General features: G+C 41.2%; 1 protein-coding gene across 5 annotated transcripts in view; it reads left to right on the top strand.

Annotated features, from left to right (window-relative positions):
- Positions 1-1,827: 1,827 nt before the first annotated feature.
- Positions 1,828-19,471, top strand: part of si:dkey-240h12.4 (death-associated protein kinase 2) — a 40,506-nt gene continuing 22,862 nt past the window's right edge. The window contains exons 1-3 of one of the 5 annotated variants that reach the window (XM_061092645.1): positions 3,791-3,860; positions 7,603-7,712; positions 8,317-8,447. Coding sequence is in view for 3 of the 5 variants with exons in the window: in XM_061092644.1 (XP_060948627.1) it covers positions 3,799-3,860 (62 nt within the window). In the remaining 2 variants the exon portion in view is untranslated. Of the gene's footprint in view, positions 1,959-3,703; positions 3,861-7,602; positions 7,713-8,316; positions 8,448-19,471 lie in introns of those variants that run through there. The other 4 variants (XM_061092644.1, XM_061092642.1, XM_061092643.1 and 1 more) reach the window with 4 other exon arrangements.

Raw genomic sequence — 19,471 nt, 5'->3', positions numbered from 1 at the left:
CCTAGATCAGGGCATCAGTGACCGCCTGCACAGTCTGTGGCAGTACTTGGCGGCGTCGGATGCACCAATACATAATGTCTCATAGGTGCTCAATTGGATTTATGTCAGGGGAAGGAGAGGGCCAGTCAGAAGCATCAATGCCTTCGTAATCAAGGAACTGCTGACACCCTCTGGTCGCATGAGGCTCTGCATTGTCCTGCACCAGCTTGAACCCGGGGCCCACTACAGCAGTCTGCAATCTCTCTGAGGATTTCATCCCGGTACCTAACAACAGTCAAGGTACCGTTGGCTATGACATGGAGGTCTGTGCGACCCTCCAAGGTTATGCCCTTCCCAGACCATCACTGACCCACCGCCAAACCAGTCATGCTGATGATGTTACAAGCAGCATAACGTTCACCACACCTTCTCCAGACCCTTTCACGCTTGTCACATGTGCTCAGTGTAAACCGTCTTTACACCTGCCAATTCTGGTGTTCTGTGGCAAATGCCAATCGAGCTGCACGGTGCTGGGCTGTGAGTACAGGTCCCACTAGTGGTCGTTGGGCCCTCATGCAACACCACATGGAGACTGTTTGATCAGAAACATGCACACCAGTAAATGGTAAATTGTTAAAATGGTTTGTATTTATATAGCGCTTTTCTAGTCTCGAACACTCAAAACTCTTTACATTACAGTTTGCCAATCACCCACAGTCATACAGTGCATCTATTAGCAGCACCTTTTTATTTTGTTCTATGAGGGGCAATTCAGGGTTTCCCTCTGTACAGAACATCCAGCACCCAAATAATAAAAAGCGACAGTATATTGCAGAACTGTTTGAGGAGGGCTCACTAATAACAAGGAATAATTCTTTCCAGAGCATTACCACAGGCCAAGCAAACAGAAAACTAAATTTCACTTTTCAGTACTTTTTTTAACATTTATTTGGTTCTTTGGTGTGCCTGCCAATGCAGGAAGGCCAAAATATCACATGATATTTACTGAAAAATACGACCCACGTCTGTGGCCAGTAACGTTTTTACCTTCATGGACAGGCTGGCGGCATTCAGCATAAAACTTTGAGGTACTGCCTTCACTATGAATGTGACAAGTTCACAGCAGGCAGACTTTAGCTTTACAATGACCCTGCTCTGGAAGAGCAAGTTTCACCCATCATAGAGGATCATTTTGTAATAAAACATATTGGAGGCAAGACTAAGAGTACACCATAGAAGCTGTCAGGAATTCTGTTGCTCAATTCATAGTTGTGACGTATTTATTCAGTGTACTAAACTATTAAGCTTATAGGTAGGTTCCTAATTGAGTAAAGGGAACTGTAACTAGTTCAATTTCCACCATAATAAGAGCTATTCTAATTATCTAAATGATAATTTGAGGCGTTTACATGTTTTCTAGCTTATCCCCTTTAGCTTATAAACACCAGACCATCTTTTTTGAAAGGAAAGGAGAAAATGCCATCTCACAGTTTATTGTTACATTTAAAGTGAGGCAACATTGTAGCTGCACCTAGGGAGATTACTTTAAATACATAAAAACAGGTCATTCTGTTAATTCTTGTGACAGATCCGGTAAGGAACTAATGGAAATCTTAACATTTGTATTTCCGTATTCAAACCAGCCGCCCCTAAATAACTTGATCTGTCCACTCAGGAGCACATTGAACACTTGATAGCCTGCTGGAAGTTGATTGGAATAAAAGGGACAACATAAAGTCATGTTTCGATGTCTCTAGGAAGTGCCGCGAACGCCTCTACAGGTTGCTAAACTCGTTTTTACGGTAAATCGGAAGTGACATCAATCTGTCTATGTGGGTGTTTTCCGCATTTCAGAGTCGAAGTGAGTTCCTCCAACAGCCTATACACATCTGGTCATTTCTCCGGAGCAGAACCGGTTCACGTCCTTTGGCAAGACGGTAGTTTATGCGGACATCTGCCAGTTTCGGAGCAACGTGTGAGTACGTCACATTCCACATGCGACAAGTTGATACGACCACTGTGTGTGTTTGTTTCGATGGACATTGTGCAAACAATATGTGTCGCTGCTTCCGCATTTATATTTTATGAAACACTGGAATTGGCAAGCCTTCAGCCTGCCCTGTGTCACTCTGTTAAACTGATAGATGTCACATAGCGCTGTGGACTACTTGTCGTGTCAAATGTGGAACAGATGATGCGAATCTAAAATACATTAAAAAAGATTATTCATATTTATGACTGAAACTAGTAGTACGCTAAGGTGCCCCGGGTTGATCGTGGTGGAAATTTTTCCATAAAATTATTTTGTGTTGTGGTCTAAAGGAACTGAGGCCAGTATTACACAGACTGACCAATGGTATTGAACCATCCTTGAACAAACACACTGTATAATATGTATCCTTCTATGTAAAAGCTATTTTCATGATTTTAATATATATATTATATATAACTTCATAGATTAAGGATATCGCAATATCGAATGAAACAATTATGAGGAGCGGTTTTTTTGCCTCCATCTCAGTGCATTTTCTTTTATTAATGAAATCACTGCTGTGGCCACCAAAACAATCTGTCATTCTTCACCTCCACCTCACTAGCACACACCTCAATGTCGGTATCTGAGAGTTGTGTTTCTTCTCTTCGTCACTTGATGCCATGATTCACCATGAAAACCTAATTGGTCAGCAGGAAAATATAATATTTATGAGGTGCTTTGCAATGAACATACATTGTTGAATGCAGGCGTGTAGAGGGCGGACTTTGAGGCAATTCCACTTAAGCAGGTTTCAATGTGGAATGTGATTTATAAAGAGAACATTGCCTGCAGGTGTGCATGCCCATCGTTTTATAAATCTGAATACTCTCATTTATAAAATAGTGCCTTGGATTCATACTAAAAGTGTACGTGCGCACAAAAGCCGGATATGGCATACGCAAAAGAAAATTTGGAATTATAAAACCATGCGCACGCATACCTGAATGCCACGTCCACTTTATAAATCACAGTCCACCTTGCAACGTCCGTATGTGGATCTGCCTCATACTCCGCCCTCATACTCCGTGTGGAACAGATATGTCGCGCGAGCACAACTAAAGCTTTTGGTTTTAATGATGAACTGGATCAATAATCTGGCTTCAGTTTACCACCTGACGTCTGTATCGCCACTTTTCCGTCTCCAAAATGTTTGTACGCATGGGTCAGAGTTTGGGCCAAGATGAGGATTCACAGGTCACAAACATAAACATTTCCCCTCCTGCACCCATTTCTAAATAAAAACACTGCAGTGTTTCTGTTGACTGAATCCATTCATTTGTTTTCGCAAGGCTTTGATTGTAATTTCAAGACCAGAAGATGCATGGCTTGATATTGTTATGTCCTGGCGTTGTCGAGTACATAATCCGACTTGGAGCTGCTCTCCTAAACGAAATGTCCACTCCAAACTGAAGCTATATACACACAATACATGCAGTTAAAAAGGGGGGGGTCTGACAGCTATATTTTTAAACGCTTTCAAATGCAAGCGTCACAGTCTAGGTACCTTTTATCTTCTGAATATCAAGCTTTTGGATTAGAGTGTCAAAATCCAGTCTTTTTTATCTCTATTTGTCAAATATCTGTTTATCTAATAACATTTGTTTAAGTATGTTATATATTTCTATGTTTTATTAAAAAGCAACATTTTGCTATGATATACCCACCCTGCCATCTATTACTCTTACTTAGGTACAGAGTTCTATGGATCATAAACAACTTAATGTTGGATGTAAGATAGCCAGGAGTGAACTACCAAAGGACCAGAGGGATCAAATCCAGTCAACATGGCAGTCTTCAAGCCTGAAAATGTGGAGGACTTCTATGAGATTGGGGACGTTCTGGGAAGGTATGGATATGAGTGTTTTAATTCAAATGAATTCAATTGTATCTGTATAGTACCAAATTATAATATACAACGAAGCAATTATATTATATCTGGCTCAAACATTCACTTGGACTCAAGAATGACACATACAATTTGGTGGTCCTAGGTCAAGGTCAGTGTGACTTCACAAAGCAAATGTTTTGCCTTGTGAATACGATATCTCCGAAACGCATTTAGGATATCCTTTTATATTTGGCACACACATTAACTTGAGCGTTGATTTAATTTTGGTAGCCAAATAGTAAAGGATGACTGGGGCTAGAAACAAGAAAGCTAATGGGAAGTACAAAGAGTGCGATGAAGAAAAAGAGAAGAAAATAGTGAACGACGGTGTTTGGGTGGCAGACATGCTTGCTACCTGTGTTAAGGGGGAGCAATCCAACGCTCTAGCCATCCAAAACTTGGGCAGAGACGGCCAAAACCTGAAAACGGAGCTGAAAAAAGACTTAATGGACTTCAAGGACGACTTCAGTACCTTCAAGACGGAAAGAAATTAGAAGCTACAAAGTGTTGTCGGAGACGATTGCAACCACGGCACAAGGCTAACTGAAATGAAGCAGCGAGTAGAATAAACAAACAGCTAACACAGAGTTTAGGGATGCTCTGCTTCATTCTCTAAAAACAACAGAAAGTCCTCCAAGCAAACGTCACAGACCTAGAAGGAAGATTGCTCTGTCATAACATCCATATATACGGCACATTCATGGCAAACTTTCTGAAGAAGGAGCTATCACTCAACAGTAATGAAGACCTACAAATTCAACAAGCCCACAGATCTGTCAGTCCTAAACCTCCAGATGCATCCGTCTCAAGATCCATTCTGGTCAACTTCCAGAGATCCCAAAGACAACATACTACATGAGCCTGGACAAAGAAGATGACATGTGAAGGAAAGGTGGTAGCATTTGCACATGACTTGCCTACTGAAGTGAACAACAAACTCAGACAGTATAAAGACATAAAGAAAATCCTTGAGGGAAACAGAAAACGCATACCAAGCCAAGATGAGGATTCACTGGGAAAGCGGACCTCGTCTCTACAAAAGCAAGCTGAAAATTTGGATATCACAATACATTTTACAGCGCAGCAATATAACTCCATAGCTCTGAGCCTTTTTGAGTTGGTGAGGGTAGATATATTCTTGTAGAAGGAAAAATAGAAAATAAGATGACCACACTTATTTGGACAAGGTGACCAAAATATTGTGGAAACAATTCTTGACCTGATTTCTACTGAAACCCAAGGCACATTAACCTGTGCAGGAGACTTCAACACAGTTTTAAACAACAAATGGGACACATCAAATAAAAAAGGAAATTATCTCTCCAGACAAAGTTGTTGAAAAAGGGACAAGATGATCAATCAATCAAATTTTATTTGTATAGCCCATATTCACAAATCACAATTTGTCTCACAGGACTTTAACAAGTTGTAACATCCTCTGCCCTTGATGATATGGGGTTGCTGAATGTTTGGGAGGATGTACACCCATTTGACAAATGTTATTCTTTTTATTCAGCTCCTCATTCTGAATACTCAAGAAAAGATACTTTTTTATGTTTCAAAATGATAGACACAGGATCCTGAACTGTTATATTTGAACTAGGGATATTTCTGATCACTCACCAATCTGTTTGATATGACCCCTGGACAGCAGACCCCAAAAAACAGTTTTGAGGCTTAATACAAGTTTGCTTACTAATAAAATAGTTGTACAAATTAAATCTGAAATTAAGACTTTCCTCGAACCCAATGACAAGGGGGGGGAAGTGAACCCCAATATACGATGGGATACCTTGAAAGCTGATGTCAGGTGTAAACTTATATCTCTTAGCACAGCAATAAAGAAAACATAGGGAAACAGACTTCAAGAGCTTGAAAATAATCTAAAGGAGTTTGAAAAACTACATGCTAAGAATCAGAACCCTCATGTGATGAAAGACATGAAAAACATTAGAAACCAGATCTTGGATATCTATAAAGAAGAATTAGAGAAAATTAAAAATTTCTAAAACATGCATATTATGATATAGCTACGGTGGCCCTGAAAGCTCAACGCACAGCAACTTAAGAAAACACATGCAAGTTGTCAAAACACAAGCAAAGTAAATAAACACCTTCATTGATTTCACAACACCACACAACACATTACAGAAACGCGCAGCAAATACACGAACGTGCAGCAAATACACGAACGCGCACCAAATACACGAACGCACTGCAAATACAGAAACGCGCTGCAAATAGAAGAAACAACAACAGATCTGTTTCCAGAGGACACCTAAAAGTGACGGACACGACCGGATGATGTTGCTGGAGCCGTTTGGAGTTTCTAAAGCCGGTGTCCATCCAATACTGGAAACTTAACTAAACTGTAAGTTGTTTTGGTTTATTTTCATAAATCAACTTTGTTACTGTATACTGTTAACCCCCCGAGACGTATACGATCTCAAGTAGCATTTCTTTCGAAGGAATGCCTCCTCAATTGTTTGAGCTAGAGACATGCCGTTTTTTCCCGTTACACTGAAGAAACAGCGCTAAAAAACAAGCCCCTGTTTATGAGTAATTTACAGCACTTAGCATTCACATTCTTCCTTTTCTCCAGGCAATGGATTGTCCATATTGTGGAAACCAATTTGTTGGACGTGGTGGACGTTTTTGTGGCTCCAGTGGCAGCAACATTGAGTTTTTGGCACCTTTTGTAGAAGATGTTAAGCTTTTCACTAGTATTTGAGTTTAAATGTCTTCTTTGTGCATGATGTGGTACTGTGTTAATGAATGATGTAGACTTATTTTTGTAAGTCATGCCTGTGAAGGAATTATCCTTCTTGTATGTTAAACTTCCCTCTTTTAGGTTAAAGGTAAATTAAGTGTTTCCCAGGCCAACCTAAATGGAACAGGGCAATAATTAATGTTATGAATTACATATGTGTTTGCCCTGCAATGACATGTTAAAATGGCTGCTGTGTAAAGGGCCTGTTGTTAATGGCTCTTTACACCATTGGTAAACCCACAAAGGTGACAAAAGCATGCATGTAGGTTTCTGTGTCCTGACTTTTAAGCTTAATATGCTTAAATACAAAACAATAATGGGATGTTACATCATTGTCAGTTAGACTTTGATGCTGGTAATGTTACATTCCAGTTGAAGTTGTGCACACATTGAGCAGACTACTAGCACTTCTGTCCATCCTGGGAGAGGGATCCTTCAGGCTGAAGGAAGCAGGCCTAACTAGGAGGACAAGAGTTTGGACAACTCCCTGCCCGCCTTCGCACAGACAGTGGAACTGAAAATGGCACTATGGCAGCAATGCATTGTGCATTAAGATCTCAGCATAGATGACTTTGCAGGATCCCTCAGTCACATGTATGGCACCTCAACGGCAAACCAATGAATCAAGAGTTAGTGGTCTTTCTTCAGAAAGCAAAGGTACAGGACTTTTAAGGTCAATTCCAAGAACATGTATGTAATGCTGCTATGTAGTCAGTTCTGTGTTTTATGTGTTTTCACATGCCAGAGGTTTTTAGCTGTGTCAACAATCTACATTATAAAATAATAACAACACTACAAAGACATAGTCATTCCACCATTAGGACTCAGTTCTGGATTGATGTCTTCAGTGACCTGAGAGAGAGGCACCTTTTCAACAGAAGCCTTGAGCACAAATGCCTCATACGGTATGTCTTCTTGGCCGTCTTGCAGAAGGAGCTTGATGAGTACAGACAACTTTGGAACAACCACACCATCCGACCTGTTCATCAATCTTGTTGTCCATCGGGTAAACCAGAAGCCATGTACCACCTGCCTGACAGGTTTGTATTTAACATATGTGCTATGTGACCATGTTTAGTAAATATCAGATTGCATTTTAACTTGTGTTAATTTGAACACATGTGTGTGATGCCTAAAGCAGATCAAGTGTATAGTGAGATGCTCTGCAACTTCTACTGGGTCCTGCACTGAGACTTTGCTAACACCCTTGGTATACTGGTCCAATATGACAAATTCCTCACTTGACGATAAACCCATTTAATTTAAGTATGAAAACTATTTCATTCTTTCCAAAGGGAACTCAGATGCTGTTACACAAAAACAAGAAAATACCATTCCAAACCAAACCTACATTTAAAATGTACAAAGCAAAAAGGCAAATTCATATGATAAATACCAAAAAGTGCCTTGTGGTAGAAGCAAATATAATGACCTTATTTGACTGAAAGAGCTGCTGTCAACCTATAAATTAACTTATGGCTCATTTCTGTCAACATAAATTTTGTTTACATTTTATGACAGCTGAAAAATAGACTTAGTTTGAATTATAATTCTTATTTAGCATTTTTGCCTACCTTTTATGGGGTTAAATGATCAATTTGTAATGACTTGACTTATAACTTTTTGATTTCTGACTGGCCTTAGGTTTGACGGAAGGGAATGCGGATTCCCAGTGTCCCATGAAGCCCTACACCAGTTCGATGACTTACTGCCAGCTCCGCGCAGTCTGTGTGGTGATGTTGATCTCCAAAGTCATTTTGCAGACTTTGCAGACCGTGTGTATTTGTTTATTTATTTGTTCTGTTACATCAGCTTTTTTGTAAATATTAGATTTTGTCAACACGATGAATATACCACACATGGAAAACCCTGTGGTCTTTAATGAAAACTGTAACATGTAAAAAATAAAACAGTTTTCCAAGATGTTGAACAGTCCAGTATAATCAGAGTAACCGTATAATCAAAATGTTAAACCTGAATGTGCCTCGTGTAATGAAATGGCTTAAAACTTTGTTAACTAACAAATTGCAGGCTAAAAACACAATTGCCACAGGAAAGCGTAAGGTCTTTTGAAAAAGTATCTGTGGCTGTGGCTGTATATTTGCAGGAGGAACTTCCCTCAGCCCGGTCCCAAATATAAGGACATCCTCCAAAGATGGGGGGGGGGATTTGCTGCATTTAAAGTTTTATATCTCACTGTTTAATGCATTGATGATTCTGCACGTCTTAATAACTTTGAAAGTTAATACCTTCAACGTAGAGCAGATAATCTCGCCAGTAGCCCAGTACTCTGGCCTCCTCCTGACACTTGGTGCTATGAAACTGAACTCCACGTGAAAGATGTTATCCACAGCATCAGCAGTCAGTTTTGTCTCAGTGTAGCAGATGAATGAAAAGGATGCTGTTCCAGGGCATTGACAAAATCCAGGGTCGCAAGTCCCTCCTTGACTTTACAACAATGTGGAAGTATTCATCATCTTCGACAGCTAGAAAATACCAATATTGCAATGTTGGACAAATTACTTTAGAACATTATAAAAACCTGACAAATAAGGATTACCTTTACTATCAAATGAGAGGTATTTGGCATTGTCTTTGCCGTCAAATATTCTTCTTGTCTTGATCCTTAGTCCATCAAAAGGGTAAGAAATTCTCGAGTAGGCCCACCGGTGTCCACAGCGTCATCCGTAAACCCAACATCATCAGTGAATTTCACCATCATGCTGTAGCTAGGGTTATATATGGATCGCTTGAAGCCTCTTAAGGCACCAACCCAGACATTCGCCTGTTTAATGTTAAATCTGCTACAGGAGGTAGTGTTAAGCTTCTGAGACAGATTTAAGACCACGTCTGCATCTGTCAGTCCATCACTGTAGAATAAGAAAACAGTAAGTTAAAGGCAAGAAAATATTAAGACTGTCTCTTCTTAGTTGTGTGGATCATTTAAACATCATTTTTTTTTTTTTACAAATAATTCAAAATGATTTAATAGAAATAGTGATTGTTTTGTAAATGACAAAAAATGCTTTCTGAAACATGTTATTTATATGGCTGGCACAGGGACCAAAACAATGTGTCAGCAGATGGATACTTACAAATGTCTACACTCCGGTGTACTGCTTTCCGGGCTTGTCCATAGCTGCGAAGTGTAAACATCAAATCCTAAACTTATTCAAAGCCATAACACCTAATCAAACCAATGTATATGCCTCACATGTTGCCTAGGATAGTTTAGTATATTACAACTGTATTGTAAGCACAAACATCTTGAACAAATAAATCCCTGAGATGTACCTACCAATGTGTCAGAAAGAGGCGACATATTTGGTGGCACCCTCACAACATCATCATCCTCCTCGTCTTCTGAATCTGAGTTATCTCTGTGACCTTACAGACGATTTTTATCAGTAGATCATTCTCTATTTCAAATTACACGTTAAATATTTAGGCTACCAAGCTACTTAACTGTAGCTTGAATCCCACAAACTCAAAACAGTAATCACAAAAAGAATTTTGATTTGTTTCACATGTACTTATACTGTATTTCAATACTTACTCATGACCTCAAGGGTGCAGATGTAGTGTTTCTTAATGGCAGCTGCCAATAGTTGCTCAGCTGACCACTGAGGTTCAACATTTACAGGTAGGGTTTTCCCTCTTACCGGCTTGAGGCCATACTTTGTCTTGCTCATGACCCCAACCGAAATCTAGGTCAGAAATCATAAAAGATGGAAGGCAAAAGATAAAGAATTTTGAAAATGCAACTTTAAAATGTCAAACATAAATATTAACTGACCTTGACTGGTAATGTTGATTTCTTTGGGCCTTTGGGAAATGTCTTCCTCTTGCTTTCTTTTTGTGCCCTGTACTTCATGAATTGGTTTACAGATTCCTTTCCTTGGATGGTACCTGCAACAGTCACTGAGACAGAGAGAGAACAAAAACATTACTTATGACAATGCAGTAGATAATATACAAGCAGCTTCGTAGGATAATGTTACCTTTGGACACAATTTTACATGACCTATGGTCTTCACCTGCACTTGTTGATGCGTTAGAAGCGTTCTCGTTGATAAAGCTTACATCACGCCCACAGGAACTGCAAAATCTTAGGTTCTGGGTTGAGTTGTCCAATGATATGCCACAGAAAGGACAAATCATTTTTATCTGAAAAATAATGGGTTAAAGTTAGCATGTTACATTATCTTCTGCTGTTCTGTATACTAATATTTTTAAATATTCATGCTGTCAAACTGCATCTTGATTTACTTACTTTTTGTTGTAACCATTAATTAGAATTAATTTTTTTCCTTAAACGTTACTTGATGACAGATCTGAAAGTAATAAAAATGTTGAAGCCAGCTAGCGTTTTTCAAAATTAATTCTGTGTATTTCGTCGATTTTGTATTTTTGAATTGGCAGTCAAATAATAAGCAAAACGTCAACGCTCGGTTAACAATATACATCTGCAGTAATAAAGTGATTATTTATGAAAATAAACCAAAACAACTTACAGTTTAGTTAAGTTTCCAGTATTGGATGGACACCGGCTTAAGAACTCCAACATCGCGGCAACAACATGTCACGTCTAGGTGTCCCCAGGAAACACTTGCGTTATCACTTCCTCTATTTGCAGCACGTTTGTGTATTTGCAGCGCGTTTGTGTATTTGCTGCGCGTTCGTGTATTTGGTGCGCGTTTGTGTATTTGCTGCGCGTTCTTGAATTTTCTGCGCGTTTCTGTAATGTGTTGTAGTGTTGTGAAATTGATGAAGATGTTTTCTTACTTTGCTTGTTTTTTGACAACTTGCATGTGATTTCTTAAGTTGATGTGCGTTGACCTTTCAGGGCCACCGTATATAGGCCCTGGAGCCACAAAGCTATTACATGACACTTCATTTAGCTGACGCTTTTGTCCAAGTTGTTCAGTTTTGTCAAGGTTAATTTTACGGTGGTGTGCGGACATCCACTGAGAGATGTCAGTCAGACAGGCAGAGATTCATGCTGCTACCTGTGTTTCAGAGAGTTGTTGGGTGTCATCAGCATAGCTATGTTAGGAAAAGCCATGTGAGTGAATGACAGAGCCGAGAGAGTGGGTGCAAAGAGAGAAGAGGAGGGGACTCAGGACGGAACCTTGAGGGACCCAAGTAGTGAGAGGACAAGGTTCAGTGACCCGGTAAGTGCGGTCGTTGAGGTAGGATGGGAGCAGGGAGAGTACAGAGCCACCAGAGTCACCCAGGTCCTGAAGGGAGGAAATAAGGATCCGGTGGTTCACTTTGTCAAATACAGCAGAAAGATCTAGAAGGATAAGGACAGAAGAGAGAGAGGCTGCTCTAGCAGTGTGAAGTTGATCACAGACAGCAAGGAGGGCAGTCTCAGTTGAGTGGCCTGCCTTTAAACCACACTGGTGAGGGTCAAAAAGGTTATTATGGGGAAGATGGGAGGAGGATTGGTTAACGATAGCTTGCTCGAGAGTTTTGGAAAGAAAGGGAAGAAGAGAGACCTTCAGAGAGTTAGGGAAACAGCCAGATGACAGGGAAGTGTTGATAAGATGGTTGAGAAAAGGAAGAAGGTCAGGAGAAATGTGAGATGGGATGGGGTCAATAGGGCAGGTAGTTGGGTGGGCAGAAGTTACCAAGGTAAGAACTTGATTGGGAGACGGGGGTGAAAGAGGAAAGAGATGGGAAAATTGACACTGCATTTCAAAGCTTTTACAAGACTATCTACTCATAACCAAAACAAGAAAGTAGAGAAAATATAAAAACATTTCTCCCTAGACCTTGCCTCGATCGGAGAATGCCAGAATAAGATATTGACATCACAGATAACTAATAAAGAACTGGAGATTGCACTGAACAGATTAAAAAATAGACTCCAGGAAGTGACGGTCTACCAGCTGAATGGTATAAGTATATATATCTTAAGGGAGGAGCTGACCCCAGTACTCCTCAAAGGCAAGAACAAAATGTTATGTAACTCCTATAGACCAATCTCAATTTTATCTCAGAATCTATTACGTCTTGGAGACTAGACTCCTTTTCTCCTGATCTAATTGATAACGACCAAACTGGCTTTGTTCGAGGATGCCAAACACAGGACAATATTATACAATCTTTACATTTGCAAAGGTCATGGTGGCCTTACCCTGAATGCATCAACAACACTATTAACAGACTCGACCTAATAATAATTGACTCCCTCAAATTCATCCTGGGTGATTTCAACCACTGCTCCCCCGACAAATCACTAAAAGGCTTTCACCAGTACATCACATGTTCTACTCGCCTGGGGAAGACAAATGCTATGGCTCAGTCCCGGCTGTGTCACAGTCTGCTCACCTCCTGTCTGCTGGTATTTTTCCACTGACCTGTCTCTGCTCCACTCTACCTGTTAACCACGCCTCCTCATCAGGCCAACTCTCCACACCTGTGACAGCCCTGGCTGCATTTAAGCCTGCTCCTGTCTCTGCTTCAGTGCCAGATTGTCTTGTGTTATGCCTGACCTCCAGCGTTTCTTTCCCCGGACTGATCACCTGTTGCTGACCTGCCTGCCTCGTCTCTGCCCTGGACATTACCTCAGCCTTCTGTCTTCGACCACGAGTTTCGCCTATTCCCTCCTGGTTACGCACCTGCTCGGCTCTGTGGCTACACAGCTCACCACTGGACCTCTCAGCCAACTAGGTAATCCACCTGCTGTTGACTTGCCTTCAGTCAGCGACACCTGTGCTGCTTTTGGGTCCTCACCATACCCGTGACAGTACAATCTGGCCAGACATGGACCCAGCACACACGCCGATGGATCGCCTGGAGCAGGTAGAGGAGATGCTCCAGCACCACGAGGCGCTGCTGCTTTCAAACTCAGCAGAGGTTCGACTGGCGGTGGCTAAGCAGGAGCAGGCGTTTACCTCGCTAGCCTCGCATGTCCAACAGCTCGCCGCAGCTTTTGCTCAAGCTGTCCCTCTGCCTCCAGAACCAGTCCAGCCCCCACCAGTCCCGGCTGCCTCTGCTTCCGCCTCGGAGCCTCGTGTGGGGGTTCCTGAACGCTACGCCGGGGACGCGGAGGGCTGCCGCCCGTTCCTCACGAACTGTTCCATCCTGTTAGCCCTCCTGTCCCACACCTTCGCTTCTGAAGACGCCAGGGTGGCGTTCACCGTGAATCATCTGACGGGGTGTGCTCGGCTTTGGGGAACAGCCGAGTGGGAGCGTCGCACTCCAGCGTGCTCCTCTTTCCAAGCCTTCGCCGCTGAGCTCCGCAAAGTGTTTGGAGAACCTTCCTGAGGTCCGGACGCTTCTGGAGGGCTTCTGGGTCTGAATCAAGGGTCTCGTTCAGTGGCCGATTACTCCATCCACTACCGCACCCTCATCAGGGATTTCCATCGACGCAACCTCACCCAGACGTCCAGAACCTGGCCACCTCCCAGACTACATCCTCTGTCGGAGTCCCCGAACGACAGCGACGACGCCGAGGACAGGGCGGGTTCCCCCTACTCTGAGGAGGACGACGACACTCTCCCCAGGACCATGGAGGTGGAGATGGACGCTGGACTCTCAGACGAGTATTAACCCTCCTCCAGGGCTGCATTTAAGCCTGCTCCTGTCTCTCAGCCAACTAGGTAATCCACCTGCTGTTGACTTGCCTTCAGTCAGCGACACCAGGCTCACTCCTTCTCAGATCTCGCAGAAGATCACTGTGAGCCAAGACTTTTCACCCTGCCACTGTATAAAATTTTAAAGACTACAGTGAATAATAAAGGTCATTACCAATTGAGATTTCTTCTGTCTGTCCTGCTTTTGGGTCCTCACCATACCCGTGATAGGATGCATAAAAGTCTGCTGCTCTTCATCCTCTACGCTGATGAATGCAGATCCACACAGACCAACTGTCACCTGGTTAAATATGCCGACGACACAGTCGTCTTGTCTCCGCTATCAGGCCCCTCACAGCACCATGGACCAGTTCTGCAGGAATTTGTGTCAGCTCTTGCTTGGAACTGAACGTCAGCAAAACAGGCAGAGGGAACTGGCATTAGCAGCCCCGACCACAATCCGCAGGGTCCCAGTGGAGCCCATTGAGGAGTACAAGTACCTGGCCACCATCTTTGACAACTGAAATTATTTTCCAACACCGAGATTCTCAGAAGATGTCAACAGCGGCAATACCTTCTAGGAAGCTTACTCCCTTTGTTGTCAGCAAGGACATTCTCCAGACTTTCTATTACTCTTTCCCTGAGAGCACATTATATTCTCCATCCATGCCTACGTGAAAGTGTAGTCCCGGTTTCCATTGGGGTTCCATTAGTTACTAATGTCGTTGCATTCTCTCTAATTCTGAGAAGCCATATCCTTGCAACTAGTTTTAAAGCCTTTAAAATTCCGCCATCCTCCATTGAAAAAAACATCTCTTTGCCACATAGACGGAACAAACCATATCCTGAGATTGCTTTTATTCTTACCTTATCCTTTTTGCCAATAATGTGGGTTGCCAAAGAAAGCTATACTGCTTACTCACTCCACATTGGAGCAGCAGCAACAACCCGATTGTCCACAGAGCCTGTGTCAACACACAGGGCAATTGGCTTTTATCTGCTGGTCTAAGGCCCTGGCCATCCTTGATGCTCAAAAGCTATAAGCACTTTGTGAGTCTGCTAACTCCAACAATTATACTGTGGCAAAAGTGTGCAAGCTTTCTAAATTGTGTTCAACTGTTACCTACAATGTCTATTGGCATAGGTTTAATTGGGGTTATTCCATGTTATGCAACTAACTTCTCCTGCTAGCACCTTCAGTCAGCGTGTGGAAGGCCAGAGAGGTTTGCCATTCATGGTCGTTATGAGTTGTGCTCTCCATTTCCATGGTTTTCTATCTTTGAACATGGGAGGGCAGAGAGGTTTGCCTGGTATGGCTGTTTTGGGGGGTATTTAAGCTGCTGCTCTCCTTATCTCACTTTCCATGTAGGCTCATGGAAGGGTAGGGATATGTGCTCTCCCTACCTTAGGTTTTCCCTATATGCAACTGGAAGAACAGGTAGGTCCTAGAACAGAGCCATGCCAAATATGAGTTATTGAAATTAAAAAGTATGCTTTATTATTTAGAATTTTTTAGTCCTGACTGAATATTCTTTTAAATTAAAGTACTTATAAATGATTTACATATGTGAAGCTTAGGGAAATGTAATGATTCCAGTGTAAACAACAGGGATAAAAGCTTTCATCAAACAACAACTTACCCTGTTAGTCACTTTATTTTTTATTAATTTCACCCTTATCACATCACACCGCTCATTTTGGAAAACAAAGTGGTCCATGTTGACCACACTAGTCTTAACATTCACATTATCACCACACATTCAGACTTTTATATATGCCAGTTTATATGTGTGCATCGACTTCTGTCTCCAGATGTGCATTCTGAAGGTGTTATTGTTGCCAAAAGAGCAGCAGGCCTTGTAACACCATGACAGCATCAGCTATACAGGAACTGTATTGTCATTATCCTCCTGCATTGCATAAGCACTAAGGGCCTGATATACTAGGATCCCAAATAAAGACTGCTTAATTGTGTGTGTTTAGTTTGTTTGTTTGTTTATTTTGACAGGGACAGTGCATATTAATAGACATTTCTGTAAATATGCCAGATTTAGCCAGAAGGTTAGTTTCCATCTGCAGTCCTTGGCCAGATGTAACAATAGGCTCCCTAAAAAGCAAATAAGCAAATAACAGAAAGAGTTTAAAAAAGAACATAGAAAAGCAACAGATAAAACATTAATTATAACCACATACAAGTATTCAGTAGTTCAAGCATTAAAATACATGAAGCATGCAGGACAAACAAGAGTCAGCATCAAACAAACACAAATTGAAAAGGTAGACTAGGACTTATAGAGGACATCTATATGTGTTAGACATCGTGGCAGTAGCCCACCAAAGCAGACAGTACATGCACAACAAACTAACAAAAAGTCGACATGACAATAGTACATGAAGCAGCACAGGAGAGACATAGAACGAGCTACAAAAAGCATACAAACAAGCAAGCATACAAAGTAAGTTGCAGGACAAATTCACAGACACGCTGACACAAGGAGGCAAGAGCAGGCGGGTCAAGTTTAGTGCTGGCAGATCATATTATCAAACAGCCACTGTTTCAGATTAGAACTAAATGACCGATATGTGTTTAGGTCTCTGATACATGTTGGGATGTTATTCCATTCACGTGAGGCTGCAACAGAGAAGGCTGACTGACTAAAGGTACTTTTCCTAAATGGAATAATGCAGTCCCCTTTCATGACTCCTCTTGTGATCCGATGTTGGTTTGTTCTAATAGTTACAAATTCTCTAAGTGGAGGAGGGGCCATGCCATGTATGATTTTGTAAAAGAGACATGCATTTTTGTGCTTAATCATGTTTTCCCAGCTCACTAGATTGTGTTTTCTTAAAATTGCACAGTGATGGAATTGCCTTGCTTTTTTGTCCAGAACTTTCAGTGTTTGTTTATACAAAGACTGTTGTGGTTTTAGTGTTGTGTGATTAGCCTGAGACCAGCTCGTCAGACAGCAGCTCATGTGAGAGAATATCATTGAATGCATGTACATCATGGCTGCCTCGGTGGACATAGAGTTTCGTATAAATTTGAAATTGGCAAGATTGAATTTGATCCCTTTGCAGACAGTTTTTACATGTGCCCTAAAATTAAAGTTGGAGTCCAGAATAATGCCAAGGTATTTAAATTCCTTAACAATTTCTAATTTTTCTCCTGACACAAGAACATCTGGGTTTTCACTACAGTCATTTGTTTTGGAGAAGAACATACCAACAGTCTTAGACACATTTAGTTGGAGACAGCACTGATTGAGCCATGCTGTAATTTTCAGCATGGCCTTTGTGAGTTTGGCAGCAACTTCGGTTTTTGTCAATCCATGCACATACAGCACAGTATCATCAGCATACATTTGAATGTGGGCCTCTGGACACACAGACGGCAAGTCGTTGATATACAAACAAAATAAAAGTGGACCCAGTATGGATCCCTGTGGTACACCAGTGGACAAGGAGAGGGTGTCAGATTGCTGGTTATTTATTCGAACAGTTTGAGTTCGGTTAAAAAGGTATGATTCAACCCATTGACGTGCCTCAACAGAAAAATTAAAATTGGATAACTTGGATAATAGAACCTTGTGATTCACAGTGTCAAATGCTTTGCGGAGATCAAGAAAGACAGCACCGACAACGCCACGCTTATCCAACAGTGATTTAATTTTCTCAATGAAAAAACAATTAGCCGTCTCGGTTGAGTGGTTGGATCTGAAGCCAAATTGCATTGGATGAAGGGGGAATGAGCTGTTGTTCAGGTGGTGTATGATTTGCTCAGCTACACACTTTTCTGCTACTTTAGACATTATAGGGAGGATGCTGATCGGCCTATAGTTACAGGCGGAATGATGATCACCAGATTTGAAAATTGGCGTGACAATTGCAGATTTCCAAATACTTGGAAACTGCCCTTGGGATATTGAAAGATTAACAATTTTAGTGATGGGATTGGCTAATGATGAACCGATATCTTTAAGCATCGTTGAGTCCATACCAAATGAATCTTTAGCTTTTGAGGGTTTGAGAGATTTAATAATACCTGTGATTTTTATTTCTGAGACAGTGTTTATACTGAAGGCTGGCTCCATTGTGTTTACTGAAGACACATTAACATGATCAGTCGAGAAGCCCTTTGCAATAGTTGCTACAGAATCAACAAAGTATCGATTAAGAGCTACTGCTACTTCAGATGGGTCCTTGGTCAGCTTTCCATTCAAGTCAAGTTCAATTGACCTTCCTGCGCTATGATGTTGTCCCATGAGTTTTTTTAACTGAGTCCATATTACTTTCGGATTACCCCGTGCCTCACTAATTATAGCAATAAAGAAATCAGCCCTAGCTTTCCTCAGACCTGTTATCACTTTATTTCTTAACATGGCAAAGTGATATTTGTCATGATAAAATTTTGTTCTAATGGCCTTTTTTAATGCAAGATCACGTTCTTTCATTAGTTTCAAAATGTCTGCATTTATCCAGGGAAGACTGTTCTTTTTATTCCTACTCCTAATGCTACGGGAAAATTCTGCAATTATACTCTGAATTTTACTTGAGAATATTTGACTGCCCTCACTCAGGTTTTTTCCAAATAACAGATCATTCCAGTTAAAACTATGAATAGTGTTTTTAAAAGACTCTTGCATGTTCTTGGGGATTCTAATGCTTTCATGTTCCTTAGTAGAGGAGCTAAATCTCTTTTTTGTTAACTTTCTGACCACAAGAGTTAGATTGTGGTCAGATAGCCCAGTTATCATGTTGTACGTTTTTGAGGTTCTCTCCGGTCTGTTACTGAACACTAAATCAATCTGAGTTCTGGTGGATTGGGTTATTCTTGTTGGACCTTTAATCAGCTGTGAGAGATCTAGCCCATCGGTTATTTGTTTGAGGTTCTTTCTAATTGATCTATCTTCCCAATTTACATTAAAATCTCCCATTATTATCACCTCTTTCTTAAAATGACATTCCTTGAGCATGTTTTGGAATTTTTCATAAAAATCATTATTTGAGGAGGGTGGGCGATACATTACAATAAGAATAAAAGACATTTGTGGTGATAGAGTGATATTCAAGCAAATACATTCCAAATCACAGTTTGACAGCAGTAATTCATTACATTGGATACAATCCTTCAGATAGACCATAACCCCGCCTCCCTTTGATTTCACCCTATCTCGTCTATACATTTGATAGCCTGGTATGTTTAGTGCTGTAGTTGG

This window comes from Limanda limanda, chromosome 19 (genome assembly GCF_963576545.1).
Source record: "Limanda limanda chromosome 19, fLimLim1.1, whole genome shotgun sequence".
In the NCBI taxonomy this organism is placed as follows: Eukaryota; Metazoa; Chordata; class Actinopteri; order Pleuronectiformes; family Pleuronectidae; genus Limanda; species Limanda limanda.
Note: the sequence above shows the minus strand (reverse complement) of the source record. Positions and strands in the feature narration are given on the sequence as shown.